This window comes from Mytilus edulis, chromosome 7 (genome assembly GCF_963676685.1).
Source record: "Mytilus edulis chromosome 7, xbMytEdul2.2, whole genome shotgun sequence".
NCBI classification, from domain to species: domain Eukaryota; kingdom Metazoa; phylum Mollusca; class Bivalvia; order Mytilida; family Mytilidae; genus Mytilus; species Mytilus edulis.
Genome location: NC_092350.1, coordinates 25,403,330 through 25,427,863, shown reverse-complemented (window position 1 = coordinate 25,427,863; position 24,534 = coordinate 25,403,330). Strand labels below are relative to the sequence as shown.

Here is a 24,534-nt window from a genome sequence, read left to right as displayed (position 1 = left end):
TTTATCTTTACTGGAAAAAAGTTCCTAAAAATAAGATATTTCATTTTATATTTTAAGTAAATGTAATTACTATCAACTGATTGGCTCGACTTCAATCTTAATTTCCTAGAATTGTAACGTTAGTTTTCTATCGAAGGTCGGTGGCTCCTCCACCAAGAAAATAGTACTGAAAGTGGTATTTAATACCAATCAATTAAGACATCAATCAACTGTTTGTTAACTGATGTAATTATGAAAAATTTCACAAGACTAACTTTTGTCCCATTGGCGGATCCAGGACAGGTGTTCTTGTAGTTTGAACCCCTCTTTTTGTTTGACAACTAAATAATATATAAATGCTTTTGTATGGGGACATGTGATAAGAACCCCCCTTTTATATGACGTGCATGTATCTTGATCCGCACATGTATCCCAGTTGGCTTAATGTATTTGTGATATATATTTTTTTAACCAGAATAATATATATTTTAATAATCGAGCTTTTTCACCAATTAAAAATCTGGTTTATTTACATCTCTGTAATTTAATAGTTGACAAAACAGGATATGCATACCGTTAGTAAGTGTACTTTTTAACAATGAATTACAAATTCTAAATTATTCGTTTACCCACTTATGTATTGAATTTTATTTTGCTAGACATTTTATTTGAATAAAGTAATGTCAAAATATACAGAAAAATCCGTTTTCTCCACCTGAAAATTCGACAAAAAGTATAATATAAGAAATTATAGTTACAAATAAACTTTAAAATATAAAATTGAGAATGGAAATGAGGAATGTGCCAGAGAGACAACAACCCGACATAGAAAAAAAAAAAACAGCAGAAGGTCACCAACATGTCTTCAATGTAGCGAGAAATTCCCGCATCCGGAGGCGTCCTTCAACTGGCCCCTAAACAAATATATACTAGTTCAGTGATAATGAACGCCATACTAATTTCCAAATTGTACACAAGAAACTAAAATTAAAATAATACAAGACTAACAAAGGCCAGAGGTTCCTGACTTGGGACAGGCGCAAAAATGCGGCGGGGTTAAACATGTTTGTGAGATCTCAACCCTCCCCCTATACCTCTAGCCAATGTAGAAAAGTAAACGAATAACAATACGCACATTAAAATTCAGTTCAAGAGAAGTCCGAGTCTGATGTCAGAAGATGTAACCAAAGAAAATAAACAAAATGACAATAATACATAAATAACAACAGACTACTAGCAGTTAACTGACATGCCAGCTCCAGACTTCAATTAAACTGACTGAAAGATTATGATTTTATCATATGAACATCAGGCACAATCCTTCCCGTTAGGGGTTTAGTATCATACCATCATAACATATATGAGAAGAACATAACCCGTGTCATGCCAACAACTGGTTTTTGAATAAATGTGTTTAGTTCCGATGCAAAGACCCTATAAGTGAATCAATATTAACGCCAAAATATGCAATCTTTAATGACCTGACAACAGTATCGTAACTATATCCCTTCTTAATAAGTCTATTCAAAGGTTTTGTTAGTTTTTGAGGTGAATACTGACACCTTTGTGTTTTATAAAGAATATTTCCATAAAAATTTGGATGTGAAATACCTGAACGTATAAGAAGTCTGCATGTTGAGCTATATTTACGAATGATGTCCTTATACCGATGATAAAATTTAGTAAATGTTTTGACTAGTTTGTGATATCGAAAACCCTGGTGTAATAATTTTTCAGTAATACATAAATTTCTCTCGTTAAAATCTAAAACATTGTTACATACACGAGCGAATCGTACAAGTTGAAATATATAAACACCGTAAGATGGTGACAAGGGAACGTCACCATCTAAAAATGGATAATTAACGATAGGAAATGAAAAATCATCTCTTTTATCATAAATTTTAGTATACCACATCTCAATATAAGTGACTTGTAATCTGAGGTGTTTTCGGGAATGATTGATAAATTATTCGTTGCTTTACACCGCCTTATAACAAAAGATGCTATATGGGAACGAGAGCTACTTCATATATTTTGAAAGAAAATATTCCATTGCCTAACAGTCAGCTACAGCTGTTGTAAATAGTATGCGTGCTACTCATATTTTACACACGTGACTGTTGAGATTAACGCAATAATCTGTTGTTTAATGTATGCGTTCTAATGCCTCCATACGAGCAGCTGGACCTTAGCGCAATACGTGCATGCATCATCAAAGCGCCTCACAAACTGACTATTTGATGTACAACAGAAAAAAGAGATACAACCACTGTTGAACTTGCATAATTGTCGTGTTTGAAATATGTCTTGCATTTTTACTCAATCCAGGCATACGAATTTTCGATTTTGCGAAAAGCATAGCGAAACTTCTAATACCGCCTCATTTAGAGTTATCTTTTCATAAAAATTGAACACAGTCTTTTAAATTCATGTTATAGTACAATTGGATTTTTTTATATATATTTATTAAAAAATTACAGTTTATATCATAAAATAGATTATTTTTTTGTTTTGGATTGAACTATGTGAAAAATAAGTAACTGTTAAAGACCACATGCCAAACACCGTGTCTATGGGTAAATGTTTATAACGAACTTATCATAGATAACCGCTTGTTCACCTTTTGAAATTTAATTTCGGATGCAACTACTCTTTCACCCATTATGAATGCCCCGCCCATATGTTTAGAAACATATGATTTGAATAAAAATCTTACATTTGCTATGTGTTTAATAATGACAGTTTTGATCGTGTTTTTTTTTCTTTAAGTTTGAAAGAAATATTATGTTTAATTGTAGACTGTTTAATCATCAAATTCATAGAAATTCTACAATTCCTTCTAAACTGAAAAATAGTATATAATTGACTGGGATGATCTGCATGTGTAGAAATAACATTTGGGATGCCACAGTGTTAAAATACAATATGTTTTAATTCAGACTATCATCTTGATATAAGAAATTGTGTCACAGAATATCTTTTACAGCAAGTGTGTTGTACTCATATATCAATTTTTATGAAATGATCTAAAATTGAGGCGATTTTGGAAATTTTGCTATTTTGTTTTCTCAAAATCGAAAGTTTGTAGGATTATATGATGTAAAAATACAAGACATTTATATATAATTCAAACATGTTATACCAATTTATAACAATTCAGTACCTTCTGAACACGAATGATGATATTTAATAGAACTTTCATAATTTGTGTGAAAAATTACAATAAAAAAAACTTTTAAAATGTCCTAAATATACTCATTGGAAGACATTTGTTTAATTATATTTGACAAGTTTGGCACATTTCACATGCATAGGACAAACAAAAACACATAAAAATGCTAGTGTAAATTCAAATTAAACAATTTCAAATTACGTACTTACAATATATATTAATAAGAAACAGCTGCAATATGGACTTTACTTTCCTCAGCTTGCCTAGTAAGATATGTTAGTCTCTTAAATATAAGTCTAATACTTGACGCGGACCTCCGGCTTGTCAACGGATGATCCGCTTACAATATTGACAATTAAGATGACGAAAGGGGTTTTATCAAGAGAAAAAACATCGGCGGGTCTATAAATCCTGTTTTTGTATTTAAGAAAAATACATTTTGTAATAAAATTCAACTGTTTATCACATCCCCATTCATTGCTACATAATCATATTTAAGATACCAAACCTTTTTTTTCACAATGGAATACATGCATGTATCAAGTTAATTTGCAGTTTTGATAAACTATAAAATTAATGCGAAAATAATTTAGTTGTGTTGAATTTGAATATAAGTATGATGTACATAAACAGAGTTAGGTTTTGATAAAAAGGTTTTAACAAAAATATATTTTGTTCCGAAATGACTATTTTATTGATTGAAAAAGGTAAAACTACTACTGGAGTATCAGTCCGCAATGCAAGGTAAACATCCGTTTTGGAGCCATATTAGACAATCAGTCACCGAGTGTATCATCCGCTAAGTAGCCATGGTGTACTATCGTTCCCAATGGTATCATCCGCTAGAAGGCCAGTGGTTCGTTCATGTCTTGTGTTCTAAATGATACATTGTTGTCCTGAAAATGCATGAAATATTTGCCACTTTGCCACTGGACGTTCAGCAACCAATAATCAATCAATCTTATTGATACATTTTGTCATAAGTTTTCAGTTAATAAATATTATAATTATACTAATCAAAGTAGACCTTGAACAATTTTAGCAGTGTTGTTAAGGTACTTTTGGTCATGTTCTTTGTGACCCTTTTGTACATAGAATGAAGGTTATTCCAGAAACGTGTGTATAAAAACATTCTGTTTCATACTTGGTCGCTACCGCCAACTATCAAACATATGACAGGGATAAAACAAAATGCAGGTTTCATACTTGGTCGCTATCGCCAACTATCAAACATATGACAGCTAGGATAAAACAAAATGCAGGTTTCATACTTGGTCGCTACCGCCAACTATCAAACATATGACAGGGATAAAACAAAATGCAGGTTTCATACTTGGTCGCTACGGCCAACTATAAAAAATATGACAGCTAGGATAAAACAAAATGCAGGTTTCATACTTGGTCGCTACCGCCAACTATCAAACATATGACAGGGATAAAACAAAATGCAGGTTTCATACTTGGTCGCTACCGCCAACTATCAAACATATGACAGGGATAAAACAAAATGCAGGTTTCTTACCGCCTTTGAAATTATAACCAATACTCGATATATCATGGCATGCAATGTCCCCGGAGAACAAAATGTAAGTCAATTCAAGAGAAAAAATAGCTGCATGACTTTCATTAACCTTCTTCAGAAATTTAAAGCTCATCAAATTAAAGGTTTTTGACTAAGATTGTGTACATATATAATGCTCTGCAATATGCTAGTTAATTTTATTTTCATACGGAAGTAAAAGTATAAGTACTAATTGCAGCTAATGTTGTTGTTTAAACAATGTTCAAATATGAGTAAACAATATGTTGATTTTATAAATTGTTTCTACTTTGATGTATACAATTATAGTTTTATTGGCTATATGTCTGCATTTCAACTCGATCAGATTTCTCCAGATCCTCATACGTATTGGGAGGTTCTAGTTCTAAATATGGTCGCTCTGAAGACGTATCACTACCAGATCTAGATGTATCAACACGTTCATTTTCATTTTCTGTATCGTCGCGGTATACTTGACTTTGTATGCTCTGAATGTCTTCATAAATAGAAATGTGTTGCAAGCTGAAATGAATATATTTTAAAACTTTGATAAGCAATTATAATCATTAATGTATCGTACAAAACAATACAGTAGTTATTCCTTCTGTTTAAATGAGTTTTAAAAATGCATTTTATCATTTTGTCCAATAAAGGAACCGGATTTCATTTAAGGAATTAAGTCAAAACAGAAAAGAGTTGAAATAGTTTTTTTTTCGACTCAGAATGGGAAAGTATGTGCAACATACATCCATATAAAGCAGTAGAATGTAATTCTTCATAATCAAGAGTACTATATGGTTGCCCTTTAGAGTGTAAGAATGATTCCCTATCCTTTACCTGTTCAGCTCTGACAGGTGTCTCGGCTACTCGTTTGTTGCAAGGGAACCAGCCAACGTATAGTCATAGCTGGGTTTATACATGTATGGTATATAGTAAAATTGAGAATGGAAATGGGGAATGTGTCAAAGAGACAACAACCCGACCAAATAAAAATCAACAGCAGAGGGTCACCAACAGGTGTATATAGTGTATACTTGCGGGTTGTTGTCTCTTTGACACATTTCCCATTTCTATTCTCAATTTTATTACGTACATTTTTATTTTTTTGGTGGAATTGATATATGCAATCTGCAAAAAGTATTTGCCCAAATTTAACATGGGTGCATAGAGAACGTTCCGGGAAAAGTTTTTTTTTTTCATAACAGGAAGAAATTTGTGCTCTCTTATATTTATGAGTGGTTAATGAGGAAAGTATTAACATGTTTAATATGAATAGATTTTAAATCTAAAAATAAGACAATTAATATATGATCTAGGTTTTGGTAAGAATGTCTCTCTTTATATTTTTTTTATACTAAATTCTAGAAGCTTGTGAAACTATTTACATTTTTGTAATAATAAAAGGATTTTCTTATAATAGTGTGACATAAATTCAGAGCAGATCCTGTCCTTTCTGATTCATTATTTATGACCATGAAGAAAAATTCAATCATCAAGTAAGATGCTTGACATACGACTCAATTTATACCAGTGTTTTTTTCTTCGGAAAATCTTTTGATATGTTACCTGTTTTCATCGTCTGTTTCTTGTTGTAATACTTCGTCTGTTACAATTTCTTGACTAAAAAATGAAAGTGAAAGATATCTGATTCATTATTATCATGGATAAACCATCCATTTTATTATTTAACAAGTAGCTGTATCCTGATGTTTGTAATGTAACTACTGTACAGTCATCTTTGTTTGACATGCAATATACTACCGACGATAAGATCAAACAACATGCCATTCGGGGATATATTCCACACAACGTGCATGCCGATAGCATAGCAGTGGGGGATACAGGTTTGGTCCGGGGGTTAGAACCCCGTTTTTGACGATCAATGCATTTGAACGGGGACATAATTATAGTTGGAACTCCGCTTTGTGCTGGGTTGCTATCACCCTTAAAAATGGCTGGATCCACCCCTGGATAGTAGTAAATGGCAAACTAAGAGTTTGAAAAGATTGAAACATTGAGTATGGAAGGAGCTACTTAAAAAACCCTAACCCAACAGCAACCCCACTGCTCTATATCCTTTCTAACGTTACTGGATTGAAGACTGTGCACACATTTTTCATAAATAATTGTACAATGATACGGGATATTATGTATCTGATTAAATACAAGTGCTATCATGTATATATTCATTTGATATATATTAAATTATATAGTGAATTTATGACACACTTTATGCGGTTAAGATATAAAACTATAACTAAACATTTATAAGGGGAAAATTCAGATAAAGTAATTTACAATGGCTTACCATGACCCATTTAGACAAGTTATCTTATTAGTTTATAACAGGGAAAACTGATATCTGAGATGATATAATTTCTTTATTATACACTTGAATTAAAACAATACAATACCTTTGCCCAGTGGTATCTACCGAGGCTAAAGCTTGGGGCGGAACATACCTAACATGTGGAGAAAAAAAATGCATAATTAGATAAATGTCTTTGATTTGACTGCTTACTTATAAAACAATAGCACAAAACGAACAATTTGAAAATACGATATTGCGCCGCCAAGTTGATGACAAAACTTTGTATTTATTTTTTTTGTGTTTGAGTAACTTTCTTTGTTACCTGCTCTTCAACTTATGTAGATACAGACAAGTGATAAATTTAAGGCAGCAACCATTTGATTTTCGGGGGGGGGGGGGGGGGGGCTTTTTTTCGGACAAATTTTTTGTCGCCGAAGGCGAACAATCAATTATTATTTTTTTTTGGCGACAAGTCGAAAACAATTTTTTTCTTTCAATTATAACATTACATATTTTCCCCAAAAACTTCGAAACAAACTTTTTTTCCAAAAAAATCCATAGCCCCCCCCCCCCCTCCCAGCGAATCAAATGGTTGCTGCCTAACTCTCGCCTTTAACATTTTATGATTTTTGCACTATTAAAGCCAATTAAGCATATTACAAAAAAAAAAAATGTCTGACTTTTGTAAAGATTACCTGAGACACATGAAACATTTTATTCAATCGCTTAGGGGCATCTGACCCACTTGAATGTATCCTGTATCTTGAAACGCAATAAATAATAGCAGCAAAACAAAACAAAACCAACACGACAGCAGAACCTAAGCTGAAGTTAACAAAGCTTGATATTTACTAATAATTTAAATAACAAAAACACCAAACGCCAAGGTAAATTCTAAACGGAAAGTCTGTTAACAACTGACAGAATCAAAAGCGTAAACCTTTGAACAGCATATATACTGTATATATTCCTACTCAAACACAACAAAAGAATGGAAAACAACTGTCATGTCGCTGACTTGGTATATACATTTCCTTACGTAGAAAATTATCTGACTTTTTGGACAAATGCCAGTGTTGAGTATAATAGTTATACAAAGGAAGTAATAACAAATTGCATGTTAAAGATGATGGAAATTCCAAAAGCTGAGGCTACAAAATAGATTGTTCTATCGAGAACTCAGAGTAATCTAGTGTGGTACTGATCTACAGTGTAAGTTTAAAAAACCGGTATGTGTTCGCGTATGTGTCTTGTCCAGAAAACTCTTCACGAAACTATATTTAGCTTTCAAACGATTGCCCAACAACAGAACTTTGGAATACCAAAACATACGTTTGAACTGATGTCTTTCGGTATGGTATGTTTTAAAAACTGCGTCCAATAAAACATTCTCAACATGTATAAAAAGGTTAGCATTCCTCGAACGATTTGCAACCTTATAAGAAAAATACAGACTAAGGTACGGATAATAGTGGTTGGAAATAGTGATCCACTGCCAGCTGTGATGACACAGACCCGTCTTAGAGTACATTTTTTGTATTATTAAACCTATCGTGCAGTTTCATGTATTTAAGTACAGGTAATGTTACGGTATTGGGAGTTTTTGGACTATGTTGCTTTTGTTATAATCTCATATAGCTAGTAGAAAAGCAGTTAGGATTTACCCCCCAAAAAAACTCAAAACATTTTCATATAAGTCATGCTAATAAATTCAATCTCCAAATTGAGGATTTTAGACGTGTTTTCGGTTGTTTGCGATGCATGAGGGTCATGCATGTTGTTAATTTTTTGTCTTTAGCTTGAAGGTGAATATCATAAAATCTTTGAAATAAATTGTATCAGCAATATTAGTGTAATTTAAAGTTAGCAGTTTAAAGTTAAGTCTCCTGTTAATAGGAAAACGACTTAACAACACATTTGGTTGCACAAATGTATTATAGGAGAGATTTGTATAAATGGTGTAACTATTTTATTTAGATATATACTTCTAAACTAAGTCTAAATAGGGTATTCGTCTAAATTAAACTAAAATCTTCATTGATACCAGACTTAATTATACGCCAGACGCTGTACTTGTGTTTTTAAAAGTGTTAAATGTGAAGTTTTATAATAATGAAGCTGTTTGCTTTCTTTTTTAAAGTTTCAGAATTATAGCCAACTTATATGCTTTATGAAGACTTTCAATTGATCTGGAGATGAATTTTCGTGCCATGCATTGTCGCTGGTGTTTATCAATATACCAAGACATTAGTTTAATCTTATTTATATGCAACGGATACGAGTTAATCCTGATTGTAACCGGACGCATCAATATTGAATTTATTTTACAAGTGTATTTGATATCTTAACCTTTACTCTCAGTACAGAAAGCAATAGATTTAGATTAAAGGTGAAAAGATGATAGATAAAATCAATACTTTGGGCGTCTCTTTGGTGTGTAGTAATATTGTACCTGTCCAGTTAAATATCACAGTTTATTCATATGCATTGCAAGCCTACTATGCCTTGCTACACTATAAACTCATTCTGTGGAAAGAAACACTGTTTAATACTTATGTACTTATCTTGTGAAACTCTCTTCATCAGTTTTGCTCGATATAATACCACAATAAGTACAACAATTATCGTAAGACCAAGAAAAGCACCAACCGTTCCATAAGCATAATCCAGTCGCCTTTTATCTACAAATACAATAATACACAGCTAGACGAAATGAAGCAGTTCTTGTACAGGTGTTGCATACAGAGAAAAGAATGCATATGTTCAAATCTACATAATTGAATTTGCTTCAAATAGCTTGTGTGTAGTATGTTTTTAAATATATTCATACAATCAAATTATGCTTTGCTCAGTTTTGGTGAATTTTAATATTATAGACATGCAAGACCTGTTTTCCCAGTAAAAGAAGAAAGTTGTACATGACTTTTCATTTCATAAGATAAAAAAGCTTAACAATGGTTATTTTTAATCAAGATGCCTCTGCATTACAGTTTTTGTCAGCTTGGTCCTGCGATGGTTTGTAATGTTACAGTATCCCCTCTTCAAAAGTAGATAATAAGGAAAATAATGTTTAACGTTCATGATGTAGTTTCATAAAATGAAATATCAAGACCATAATATTAATTTTAATATGTTTTGATTATTATACGAAAAGAACATACAGTATAACAAGGAAATGAAATATCAATGATAAAAATCATAATACATGATATTAAATAATTGCAACCAAAAGGGAAAGAGAACTTGTTAAAATCTATTTTGTTAAAAACTAAAGTACCTGTATACACTGTCATAAAAAATAATGGCATAAGTGTAAGGTATACAAACCCTCGTTATTATTTCCTACTTTTGTTCTATTTTCCCAAATGAGAATAGCATCTAAAACTTCCCTTTCTTGAAAGTTTGCTTCTATTATACCGAAATGATTTCGTATTGAACAAGTGTAAACAAAACCGGAGGAATTTGATGCCGTTCGTAACAACATGGATGCTTTAAATCCTTCAACAGGCACTAATTTGTTGTAGACAGTTAGATTGACGTATTGTTTGGTAAGAGGTAAAGTACTAGGATGCTGTATTGTTTTACTGTTGAATAACCACTTTATGTGAATTGGTTCAGGTTTTGAATAAAAGTAAACATCAAGGTTCACACTAGTTTTGTTTAGAACGACTATGTCAGTAAACGAAAATACTGGAAGACCTGCAAAGAAATATCCGCGTTAATAAGATACATGTATAAAATGGCAAATTTTAAAGAATTTACAACATAACTCTTTTTCTTTTGCGTTTAAATATATAGTTTTTATTAAATGTTAAAAATCAGTCGAAACTATGGAGTCTCTACTTCTAGGAAACGATGACTTATCATGTTAGATTTGGTACAGTATTTCTGAATTTTTGAATTTTGAATACTCTTCAACGTCGTATTTCACTTTGCCTTCTATAGATTCGATTCGAGTTCCACTGTTTACTCTTATGTAGACAGTTTTTTGGGCCCTTTATAGCTTGCTGTTTGGTATGAGCCAAGGCTCCGTATTGAAAGCCAATCATAGTGCCGTGTGTTCGATTGCGATTCTTGTCAAACCAAAAACTTTTAAAATGCGTTCAAATGATTACCCACTAAACACTCAGCATTTAGAAATGAAAATAATAATTTTTACAGCGGATGACCGTGAGGATCTTCCAGTGTATTGCTATTGTCTCGATTTCTATTACGTAATAATTGTTTTGGGCTTTTAACCGATCTATAAACATGATGAAAACGTAGATATCATCAAGTGCAAACTAACATTCTTTATCGCTTGTTATAAATTTATTTCTTCAATGAATACGCATTAAATACTTTTTAAAGAAGATAAATTAATATTATTAAAATGTTTTTTATATGTATATACATACAAGTGCAATATCATTAATATATATGCACACGCATGCGGAAGAATATCTCAAAAACGTCAGTTGTAATCTTAAGGAACGATAACTCAGCATGGATGATTAAAGATTTTTCTACTCAAATCAATTCTATTAAGAAAATTGAATTATTACAGTATAGTGACATGTCCACCATGCACTTGCACTGCACTACTATTGATATAGTAGAATAGTATGATATACAAATGCATGAAAATTATATATACATGTAACTGTTATATACAAGTATTAATATAGTATATAACAATAAACCAGAGTATACTGATTTGTATCACTACAATATAATAGTCATTACGGTGAGAATGAATTCCACGTCATCAATTTATCGTCTACGCACGAACTTATCCCAGAACAAAGTCATATCTGTACATTAACCTCACTTTCAGGTATAGAGTTGTGATTTTTTTCTGTTCAGTACTTCAGTACTTTGATTACTTTATACCTTCATAGTTAACATACGAACGTAAATAAATGAAAGTCAGTGATGGACTTTTCCAGAGTTTTTTGTTATTTTACTTTTTTGAGACATGAAGAGCTATATGATCTAAGAGGATATGAAAAGTTCAACCTAAGGTCTGATTTGACTAAATGAGTTTATACCTTAGTTTTCAAAATAATACTTAGTTATGCACCAAATTAAGAAATGTCTGTTACAAATCATATTAGATCTCAATAAAGGGCGAAGACTGCATGTTTTTTTCTTCAGAATGTCATTAAATTAATACATAAGCTATGTATCAAGAATCACAAACCACTTGATATTACATCATACCACATTATAAATCGAAAGGAGGATGTTCCGTTCAACATATTGTTATAACAAGAGTTACCACTTAAAATATCCTGATCACGGCGTCAGTCTAATATATGTGGACATCAGATCACCCCATGTATTTGTTCTGTAGATGCTTGCAGTATGCATTTTTCGACACCAGACACACATTACTAAATTCAGCATTCTTGATAAACACAAGAAAATGAAGACGAAAAACACAATAGAATGTGATATATATACATGTACCGATGACATCGGCGTATTTTAGAAAGATAATTTTTAAATACAATATGATAATATTCATGCCCGTACCATGAACAGTTACTTTTGCGCTTGATTTGTACACTTTCTCGTCTGAGGTCCATTCGCATATGTACGTCCCAGTATCTTTGTAATCGCAGAACTTTATTGTCAAAGTAGAAATATTACCATTCACTTCCGAGGAGGGTGATCGAATAAAAATTCTATTTAGCTGATGGATCCATTTAGCAGTCCATTCTGTTTGTAAATGTTTGTCCGTGTTAACACATGTCAGTTCCACACTTTCTGAAGTATTGCAAACTGCTTCATATGGTACTACAGTGACAACTCCAGCTGATAATATATTATTTCATTGCTTGAAAAAAAGTAAAAACATAACAAGGAGCACAGTTATATAATTTCTTAGTAAAATTTCAATTTTATGACAATTCGTCAAAGGATGAAACAATCTCAAAATTATAGAAATTGACAAAGCACTCAACGTTTCATGATTGCATACTAGCACTGAATTATTTTTTTTTATATATGGTAAAAACGTAATGCAAGTATTCAAAATAACATTAATGCTTAATCAACTCATCATGAATTGTATACTCAATGTGTTATCAAATAGTCAATTATGGTTACTTATGGTTACTTGGATGAATTAAGCATAATGCCGTTCTCAATTTCTGACGGCTTTTGAAATTATTAATAAATCGGTTTTGATTTGGTCTGTTATAATATAAAATTCTTACAAACAAGTTCAATGACGACATCGATAGTGCCTACATCATTTCTAATTCTCATTTCATATTCTCCTAAGTGACTATCTTCTTCTGGAAGGATTGTAGTTGAAACGGAATATAAATGATCTGTTTTAGCACTAACTGTCCAATATCCCAATTTTCCTCCTGCAGACACAGTCCATGAAATATCAGGCTTTTGAAAACTATCAATGATCAATGTTATTTTGATCGGTTGTCCGAGCTCTGCTTCATATTTGTAGTTTGTGAAATTATCAGCTACTGTGGGCATATCTAATAAACAAAGGAGACCAATAAGTAACATTATTTATTCAATAGGAAAAGGGGCAAAATCGAATTGTTTGATTTTCAATTATTAGCTTTTAATGCTAATGTCGTACATTTTTAAAAGTATTTTGAATTAAAACAAGTAACACGTTTTATGACAATCATATTCATTATTTTTTCTTTAAATTCACTTTGTTAACTTTATTGTTATAGTGGAATTATTATCGTTCAAGATAAGTTTAAAACTCACATTTTACGATTAAATATAAGCTATCTTCAACAGTTCCTGCACTGCTTGTAACTTCACATGTATAGAGCCCAGCTTGCTGTCGTTGCACTTTTACCAAAGATAAATGGTCATGAATTTCTCCAGCAATGACTTGTTTGTTGAATATCCAAACAAAATCTGTAGGATGAGTACTTGTGTCATTTAAACACTGGAGTGTCACGTTGTTGTTTTCTGTAACATTTGGTGATGGTTCAGCATACAAATGGACTTTCGGTGTCACTGCAATAAACGACGAACGTTGATTTATTAATTTCATATATTTTTTTTATATATACTAGGATGATGTTACTTTTGATGTAGCACATGTCTGTTGTCATGCAATGTCCAAGTACCAAGCAACGTTTTGCTAAGCATTTTAAAGAATATGTAGCTTTAATAAATTTTATTTTAAGAATGCACATTGTGTATTACTTCATCACAAAAAATTCATGCACTCACTTTGGCATATATAAAAAAAACGGAACATCTTTTTTATAATGTTTTTTGTGTGTGTTTTTGTTTATCATAAAGTCACACCGAATCCTTTATCTCGAGGCAAAACATTACGTCTCACTTTGGCTTTGATCGGTCATTACGGATTTATATCTATAACATTACACCATGTTATTTCATATCGGTTAAAAATAAGCTTCTCTTATTGGATAAAAAGAGGTCACATGGCATTCATTATTCTTCAGTAATTAATTTCAGCGGTCACTAACAGAACAAAACGGACCGGAAAACCGGTCATTAACAATCACTTTTACATGATATTGACCGGTGGGGCGTGGTGTGTCTATTTGAGTGACGTAACGAAATAAAACGCAATCGCGATTCAGACTTGTTTACATTTGACAGTTTGGAAAATGGAAGAATCGTCTGCTACTGCAGACAACTATAATGAACGTTTTGCAATACTTTCTGAAGCTGACAGAGATAAACTCCTCAGCAACAAGAATGCCGAGAGCACCAAAGCAGCCACCAAATATGCAGTCAAGACTTTTCATGACTATTGCATGGCAGCGGCGAACTATCAGACGATCGTGGCCATTGACCTGCTTCCCGACAATGCTCTTGATCAACTGCTTGAAAAGTTCTACCCATCACTAAGAAACAAGAATGGAGAAAAGTATGCTGTCCAAAGCTTGAGGTCAACACGAGCCGGCATTCAAAGGTAGTTACACTCGAGTTGCATTGTGAATGTTTACTGTTTGCCAGTCTGGAACTTTATTTATATTTGTGCAAGTGCATTTTTTATAGATAATTATGTTACTTTGTGTGTTGATAATTTTAAATATCAATGCATTCCAAACCCGAATCAATTTGTTTACATGTTTTCCAGGCACGTTCCTTTAATTTTCTGGGTAGATATATAAACAAGAAGATGTAGTATGATTGTCAATGAAACAACTCTCCACAAAATGACACAAAAATTTACAACAATGAGCAAATCCCATACCCCATAGTCAGCTTTAAAAGCCCTGATTCTTGTGGGTGTACACTGCAACTGAGTTTGAATAACTAGCTTTAATTCATGTACTTTTTACATATACTATAATCATGATAAATATCAAAATGTAGTGAATTGTATGTGTATTTATATGTGTCATTTATTTTTCAGGTACTACACTGAACCCCCACGTAGACGGGAGATCAATATTATCAGTGGTGAAAATTTTAACCGTAGTAAGGCTATGTTTGAGGCTGTTTGTATAGACTTGAAAAAAAAGTGGACTTGGTGATGTAACTCACAAACCTGTGATTAATGATGAAGACATGGCAAAGACTAAATTTATACATGTACTATGTGGATTTTTTCCAGTTGAACATTTTCCTGTTTTCATTTTATAGTTGTTGTTGAATTGTTAACCATATATGTTTTTGTTACTTATAAAGTTATAGAAAATTTTATTTTGTATTTCATATACTGAAAATTGCACTCAATGAATGGCACTGACTTATAGTCATTTAAAACTATGCCCGGTCTTCACTCTTTCCTATATAAATTAGGGATGGCAACGAGTACTCGAGTACTCGGGTACTCGCTCGGAAGGCCGAGTACTCGAGTACAGTTTTAGTACTCGGATACTCGTTTGCCTATTATACATTTTGAGATATTTTCTCTTCACATTTCCACTCACTTTAGTTCCGATGAAATATCCCCTTCGTAATCAAATAAAATCAATTAAGATTATAAATATGTTTATCCTGAGGCTACTTTTTGTTAAAGTAGTATCAGCAACGTCCTTTCCTTCCGAGGGAATGTTTTCATGTACACTACTTGTAACAAAAAATAGAAAGTCAAACAGTCTTTCGTCTGAAATTGTTGACCAGATCATATTTCTAAATAAGAACAAAATCAAAGTGACCGGCGGTGAACCCTACGCAACAGATTAGGGACATTTTTAACGGTGTTTGTATACGGATCAACACTTTTATGGATTAATAATTAACTCGTCACAAGCCATTAAACTCACCTTTGTTTGTTAATCAAGACTTCTATGTAAACGTGATTGGTATGAGATGTACATTTAAATTAATTTAATCACTCTGTATTTTAAACTTAACTATAATTGTTTAATTTAAAAAAAAAAAAAAGTCGAAAATAAACTGACAACGTCATGGCTTTAAAAAAAAAAGAAAATCAGACAAACGATGGTGCAAAAAGGGAAGACTGAGCAACACAAAAAAGTAATTTGAAGTCCAATATTATTGTTGCCAAATTAATGGACAAGTCCTATCATAAAAGATACCAACTCCTCATGAACAGATGATACATATATTGGCTACTTTGTCGGACTTTATATACCAATATTTTTTTTTAATTGTAATTTGGTTCATGAACACGTACACAAACAATAATTGCTATTATGATAGGTTATTGTAGAAAACGGCAGTCGGTAATTCATTGCTTAATTGACACAGAAACAGAGGAGCAATGTTTGTAGTACGTTAGTTTTATATGTAACAAAAACACTGCATCCCACCTTAAATCTCAATTTTTCAATAGACGTTTAAGATTCATCCGAGTACTCGCGAGTACTCGAGTATCTTGACCGAGTATCCGAGTATTAAATTTCAGATCTTTTGACATCCCTAATATAAATACATACACTTGAGGTTACTTTGAATTTATGAATTCTTTTAGAAACATTGTTTCTCAATGAAATAAACATAATAGTTCTTGATTAACTGGTCATTATCGTGATATATGGACAGCCCGTAGGACAGTGGTATTGACTGCGACAGCGATAATGACCTCGCCTTCGGCTCAGTCATTATCACTATCTTAGTCAATACCACTGTCCTGTGGGCAGTCCATATATCACGATAATGACCAGTTATTCAAGAACTATTATATAAGTAGTGCTATAAAGACGGACACTAATGCAAGTTAATTACACTTTTCAAAATACGGAAGAAAAGTTTTCTAAATGTTTATTCCTTCTTCAACTGAACAAATCTGTGCAAGGTAAACTACACATATCATTACATAGAAACAAAACTGTAATACAAACCTTTTACAAAGAGTGGCAATGTTGTTCGAAGTTTGAAGAATCCGTTGTCTGCTATACAGGTGATATTGCCCATATGGTCCTCTTTGGAAGGTATAAATATATACTGAACCATTGTTGTATTTGTTACATTCACCACTCTACCTCGATGTAGTAAAGACAAAGTAGGTTCTGGTAAACCTCCAATTACGGTACAATTTACTTCCATGGCCATACCTTCAAATCCGATTATCCTTTCGAAACTATTGTCTCTGCCTATTATAATGCTGAATGGTATTTCTGCAAACAATATTTTGATACTTTTTGTATTTATGTGGTTTGAATTTTAATCATTATCAACAATAAAGCATTGCATACAATGAAGAAACCTTATATATCACTAAAGATAATTAGTCTGATTGTCAATTTGTTCTTGTATCTACCAAATGATGCGGACTTAAACAACTATACGTCATAATTTGGCCATCTACATCGCAAAACCCATACTGTATAGTCAGCTAGAAATAAAAGATACTCTCATATGATAACACACAAAATAATTTAGATAAGAACACCAATGGACTGATTTATGACAAAGCAATTAACGAAAAACAAATGTGACAAATATTAACCAACGACAACAACTTAATTATAGGTACTTTACTAGGCACAAGCAAACATGGACGGATTAAACAAGTATGTAAGCGACAAACCTCCACCTCATGCATCTGGAACAGTGGTACAACAGTCAAACACTAGAACAAATTATATAAATCTCTTGGAAATGGTTCTACCAAACATTTTAGCTTATTTGAAATGGGTAATATATATGCATATCATTTATTTCATAATTGTTATAATTATGTAAATAAATGTCATTATTTTGTAAAAATATGAAACAAAACAGTTCCTGAATTTTGTTGAGTAATGATTTGTTATCATAATAATACGTTACCAGCTAACATAGAAACAAATGCATGCTCTTTCGTCTTCCCATCCATAATGGTATCACATTTATAAAGACCTTTGTCGCTTTCAAAAAACATTTCAAAATGTAAATTGTATTGTCTTGTCGCCTCGTCTTTGATAATGGATATGCGACCATCCTCTTTAAGCTTGTCATTTACTTTCTCATTTATTCCGTACAACATTAGATCTGGTGGTCCACGCCATATAATGGAACCTATGTTCGACGATAACGGACATGTGAAGAGGACTGATGAGTTCACCTTGACATAGATAATGTCACTTGGATCTCCTAAATGTAAATTAAAAAAGACTATTTTTCTGTGATTTATTATTAAAATTTTACAAAATCAAATGTAGCCTACAAATTGTCATGTTTATTTGAAATATTTTTTACAACAATTAACCATAATCATTTAGCAATTCTCGTGGTGAAATATTTTATCGTAATTGAAATTTCCTATTTTCCAATTCCTTTTCAAAACCTACTGAAATATATTGAATGATTTAAAATTAAAAAAAAAACTCACTTTATTTCAGATACTCTAGATCAATGAAAGAATTTACGTTAGTAGCAGTTGGTGTGTTAAGCTTCCTACAAAGTATTTTTCAAAAATCAGATATATTAAAAACCGATGTTCTAATTTCAACTTGTATTTTTTGGAAAACATCTCACACTCTATTATTTTATTGTTCTTATCATGCCTCTAATAATTACGTTCTTTATACATAACGAACGTTTTACTGCGTACAAAATATGAGAATTGTGCTCGATTATAGCATAGCTTGACAACGATCACGTTTACCTATATTTTGTTATATACACATGCACTTAAAAAAATAACAACGATAAAAGTTTATCAAAATATCTGTTTTGATTGTATTCTCATACTGCCTTAGTTGTGTCACATGTAGATTCCTATGATTAAAACTTCTTTCTTGTCAAAATGCAAATTGTTTGCACATACATTTGCTTCAATTAAATTAACTTACATTTTTCATTGAATATGATTAGATTAACGAATGCTAAATAAACTAATCATATATACCAGGCTAAATCTTTTGTACAGTAGACGCAAGATTCGGCTATAAATTGCTCAGCAGTGATGCTCGAAACCACAAAATTTAAAAGGCAAACAATGTTCTAAGATGAAGAGCATTGCGACTAAAAATTACGCAAGGTTTTACAAAATATAGCTAAATAAAGGTTACAGTAGTATACTGCTGTTCAAAAGTCATAAATCGATTGAGACAAACAAAATCCGGTTTTCAAACTAAAACCGAGGGCTACAAATCAAATATAAGAGGAAAACAACATAACAACAGAAACACTGAAGTGAACAAAAAACCAAACGACAATGCAACATACACAGAAACGAACTATAAGATAACAACTGCCATTTTCCTGACTTGGTACAGGACATTTGTAGAAAACATGGTGAGTTGAACCTGTTGTTTGGGCTAGCTAAATCTCGCACTTTTATGGCAATTTTGATTATAAGGCTAAGATTACACCCTTACATGACAGGAATACAGTAAAAATAAACGCAAGAACATTCAAAACAGAGGAAGTCACAAATAAACAAACAAAACAATAGTATATTTCGACAAGCTTAAAACAGAATACAAATTAACCCGTAAAACAACATAGGACAGCACACAAAACAACACAGCTAAGTTAATCTATTCCTGATGTAAAAAATCCGTAGTATTTAAAAAAAAACACAGAAATGACTACTGTGCTCGTCATACCATCGGGATACACCTCCACCAGCAGTACCATCGAGTCAGTAGCTGTTAACAAACTCATCATAGATACCAGCCGTAGAACGTGTATGTCTACAAAACACTCATCATTGTCGTTGGAATAAAAAAAAATACAAAGAGGAAGAGCATAGAGAAGCAATTTCAACAGCTAAGATAATCTATCCCTATGGTAGAAATTCTTTAGCATTTTGAAAAATGTTACGTTTTGTAAACCGTTAATTTGAACATGTCATGATAATTTCCCTTATGGAAATATAAGCCCTCTGGCACATAGTTGCGGCAGCAGTATGGATATGCTGCGTCTTTGTTGCTGCAAACTGTTGCGGCTTCGATGCAGCGATAGCATATTTCGTATGCAAATTAGTTTTCTGGCACCATAATTGCGGCTATATTCTGGCACCGTTGCGGCAATATTCTGGCATCAGGTTGCGGCACTGATGCGGCTATAGCGTATTTCGTATGCAAATTAGTTTTCTGGCATTATGATTGTGGCGCTGTTGCGGCGCTAATACGGCTATATTATTACATCATTTTAGTGACAAAACATTCGAATAGGCCGTGATTTGTATAAAATGTATTGTGCCGGCAAAAACAAGTTGTCAATGCATATATATGACATGCATTCATGCATTATAAATTTGTATGCACAGGCACATAAAATAAATGTCAGCGGTATCTGCATAAAAAATAATGAAAATTTTTAATGTGCCCTAAGTTTAGCAAATAATATTGTGTTATTTACCAAACTACAAGTATGCAATTAAACTGCTGCAAAAAAAAAACCAACACAAACTTCACCGATACATGTACAGTGAACTCAGATGAGGCCATGTTATTGAAATACACCAAGATTGATCTTTTCTATACATGCAATTACTTGATATGAGTTTACTTACAAGTCTTCAAATCTTCCAAAAAAAACCCCAGCTAGAACACCAAATTCTTCAATACAATTATAATCACAAGCAACATGGTGGATTTCTAACACACTAGTACAGGGAATAGCTAAAAACGCAGGAAATGACATCATCAAATTTTCTGGCTATATTGTGGTGCTCATTAATTTTGAAAGGAATTAGTGTCGCAATGATGCCAGAACAATGCCGCTAGCAGCATCATCCGGCACTACTCCGGCAACAATCCTCTGGCAACCTGATTAGGTTGCAGCTTTAAAGCCGCAACGCTGCGGCAATGCTGCAGCAACATTTTAAATTTCATAAGGGTTGTCAATACCTCTCACCAAGCTAGTGAAACCCTCGGGGGGGGGGGGGGGGGATCTCAACTTTCAGTAGCATCGACCCAGGCCAAACTCTAACTCGTTTAAATAAAAACATCTATATAATATATAAATGATTGTTTTCTTATTTTAAATAGTTTTCTAGAAGATTAGCCGTTAGTAGGTAAAAATAACGTGGTTTTAAATTTACCTTCAGATCGGACTAGTAATACGTTGATCAGTATTATTAGAATGGTTCCACGATGACACACCATGACAATTATAACAAATCCATTTAACTATGAGAAAATAGCAATAAACACATTTTAAAGAATACAAATGAACAAAGTTATAGGCTTAATTGGAAAATAATTTAAAAAGTCTCACCACACGTACATGTACGTTTTTTTTCTTTCTCAAATTACAAATAAAATGTAGTGTCTTCAATACAGCGGGACAATCTTTTGATTTTTAAACACTTCATGTTAAATTTCTATTTGCTATTTCTAGAGGTTTTGAAGAATTAAAGACTAGTCGTCAATCATGGTTACCGATAATCGAATTAGAAAAACTCATATCAAGGCATCCGACTGCATGGTTAATCATACTGCTTGACTTGATTTTCTATTTACATAAAACCTGACCTCGATAATGTAGAAGAAGTGTCAGACTGAGGCAACTCAAATTCGAAAAAAAAAGTAAATGCATTTATATAATTACGAAAAATCTTACACCTAATTCTCTTTAAGGTTTTCATATTTTGTTTTTCTTTGTTGTCATATTCTTCATTCGTGAAAATCATAACAAATCGACATTTATCAATTGACACAAAACATCAGTTTGAAAGACATTTCTTACTAATCAGATAGATATTCTTGTGAAACTATTTTCTTTAAAGATCAGCAAAACACCAGAACCTTTTTCTTTTCATAGAGCTCAATAAGCAAAAAGAATCATCAACAAACCAAATAATTTCTTTTTATTTAAGTACAACCTGGGTAAATTAATGCACATGCAACTAGTTTAAGGGTAACTAAGAGTAAATTGTCAAAACTTATAAAGTTAGGGGAATTTACATGATTATACATTATCACTTACTCTATATCGCAGGTATGATATTAACTTCCTCTTTCCAAGAATAAAGTGCAAATATGATAAAATTCAAAACTAACAGGAAACTGTAATTCATTTTATTCTGACCTTCATTTTCAATTTAATCTCTTTCCCCTAGAACCATACACGGACATTCCTATTGTTATAAAAAAAACATATAGTTTTAAAATATTGCTAAAAGCCGGATGTAAGCAATTGAACAATTGTATAAAATATCCCATTTTAACCCTACCTAGATAGCAACTCTGGAATAGTTCACTACAGTTTAAAACTAGGTACATGTTTTAATGCATGAATAACATACACGGTACAAACTGTAATGCATCAGACGTGCATTTTGACAATTAATGTTTCTTCAGTGATGTTCGAGGCCAAAATACACGAAAATTTCAAATCTGATAAAGATGTTGACAAGCAAACCTAAAGTATTGCCAAACATGGACAACCTTCAAGTTATCAGAAGTTGTTTTTTACTTATATTTTAGTATTTTTGTCCGTCTTGAATCTTATGAAATTTGGAGTGCTTTGGTGCATTTTACTATGATTTATTCATGCATAAGACATTCTTAAATATGTATATTTCGTCTCAAAATAAGCCAAAAATTATCAAAGGTACCAGGATTATTTAATAGTGTTAAATCTGTAAAGTCAGCGCGATTTGATAGATATATAGTATAAACACATGTCTAGTTTTTGGAATAAAATGTTCCTCTTAAATGTGTTTTGCGAAAATTACGACTTTTTTTTCGAAATTTTTAAATCATTGATGTTTGGGAGATTCAAGGCTGAAAAGTTCGTGCGACAATCAAAAATCTTACGTCCGCCGAACGTCAAATCGTGATTGATTATTAATTTAAATCGTAGTTGTTTATTTGTGACACATGTGACATGTTGTGACATTTTGATAAAAATGAATAATGGAAACAAAACATATGTCAAGTTATGTTAAATCACGGATAACTGAAATTTCCTTAGAAAAATAAAAAAGCGAATTTATTGCATTCCAAACCGTTTAATCTTAACGCATTTTTGTTCAAGAATTAGAGGAGTATTTATGGTATTTATTTCATGCGCGAAACTATCATATCGCTTGGTCGTTGTCTAAGCCGGTGTACTGTTATTATTGATTGTTTAATTTCCTTAGCATAAAATGCGTCGTTACTTGCAAGATTAAACACAATCAGTTTATGTATTGAACATAAAGATTATCTTCAACTATTTTGGCTGGGTCTTTTCTGGTTTAAATTATGTTTAAGGTTGGCAACCACAAATAAAAAAAAAAAGTGAAAGGCTACTGTGTCGAGGTGAAGTATATTCAAATAGACTAACATCAAGTTGATATATAATTACAGGAAAATGTACTCCAAACAAAAGATGTTTTTCATGCAGAAAGCCGCATACCAAAGAGGGACGAAAGATACCAGACAGTCAAACTCAAAGATAAAAAAAACCTGACATCGCCAAGGTTAAAACAGAAAAAGACAACCAAACAAATAATAGTATACAAGACACACAATAGAAATCTATAGACTAAGCAACACGAACACCATAAAACAAGGGTGTGCTCCGGAAGGTTAAGCAGATCCTGCTCCACATGTAGCATCCGTAGTGTTGCTCATGAAATTGGTACAGTCTGATTCGGTAGGTCACATTCGTGAAAAGGGTAGGGGATAGTAATTACGGCATAAGGAACATATCCGATATCATCTGCGAAACGTTATTCCATAACGGTCAATCAACTCGTGATGGCGTCCGTAAAATTTACGAAGGGAAGATTTGAACTTAATAATTTGGAACTCTTGGTTTAATAGCTTTCTTGTGAGCAGCAAACCTCTATCAAGGAAATCATGATAGGAAAGACAAGCCCGGGAATATCGTATCAATTGGGAGATATATACTCCGTTTGAAGGCGCTGCTCGAACTTTGTTATATAGAAATAGAAGGTGCACAATTGGGAAGCTGAAATCATCTCTTTTGTTGCAAAACTTTGTTTTCAACCGACCGTAATTGTCAATTTCTATATGTAAGTCAAGATATTAGATATTACTTAGCTGCATCTGTATACTCGCGTACGATCAACGCTTTTACAGCCCAAGACGCTTCATTACTTACAATTACATTTTCTGATATCACTCTAAAACAAATAATTAAATGAAGCATTTCGGGTTTTGTTTGGTCTTTACATTGTTGTCATAAGCACGTGCGTGCCTATGGATGAATGTTTCA

General features: G+C 32.4%; 1 protein-coding gene across 1 annotated transcript; it reads right to left on the bottom strand.

Moving 5' to 3' along the window:
* Positions 1-4,861: 4,861 nt before the first annotated feature.
* LOC139481142 (neural cell adhesion molecule L1-like) lies at positions 4,862-22,329 on the bottom strand. The gene is made up of 12 exons (XM_071264255.1): positions 22,294-22,329; positions 21,407-21,494; positions 18,202-18,504; positions 17,271-17,546; positions 13,735-13,992; positions 13,209-13,490; positions 12,523-12,804; positions 10,333-10,704; positions 9,566-9,686; positions 7,109-7,156; positions 6,261-6,314; positions 4,862-5,216 (listed from the first exon to the last, which is right to left on the bottom strand). The coding sequence occupies exons 2-12, from the start codon at positions 21,468-21,470 to the stop codon at positions 5,006-5,008; spliced, it is 2,271 nt and encodes a 756-aa protein (XP_071120356.1). The 5' UTR covers positions 21,471-21,494; positions 22,294-22,329; the 3' UTR covers positions 4,862-5,005.
* Between the last annotated feature and the right edge of the window lie 2,205 nt (positions 22,330-24,534).

Coding starts and splice junctions, on each gene's coding strand:
- LOC139481142 (XM_071264255.1), bottom strand. CDS start 21,470: ATGGTGTGTCATCGTGGAACCATTCTAATAATACTGATCAACGTATTA. Junction 13,491..13,734: donor CTTATATTTAATCGTAAAAT/GTGAGTTTTAAA, acceptor TTTGTTTATTAG/ATATGCCCACAGTAGCTGAT. Junction 7,157..9,565: donor AAGAGAGTTTCACAAGATAA/GTACATAAGTAT, acceptor TCCACATGTTAG/GTATGTTCCGCCCCAAGCTT.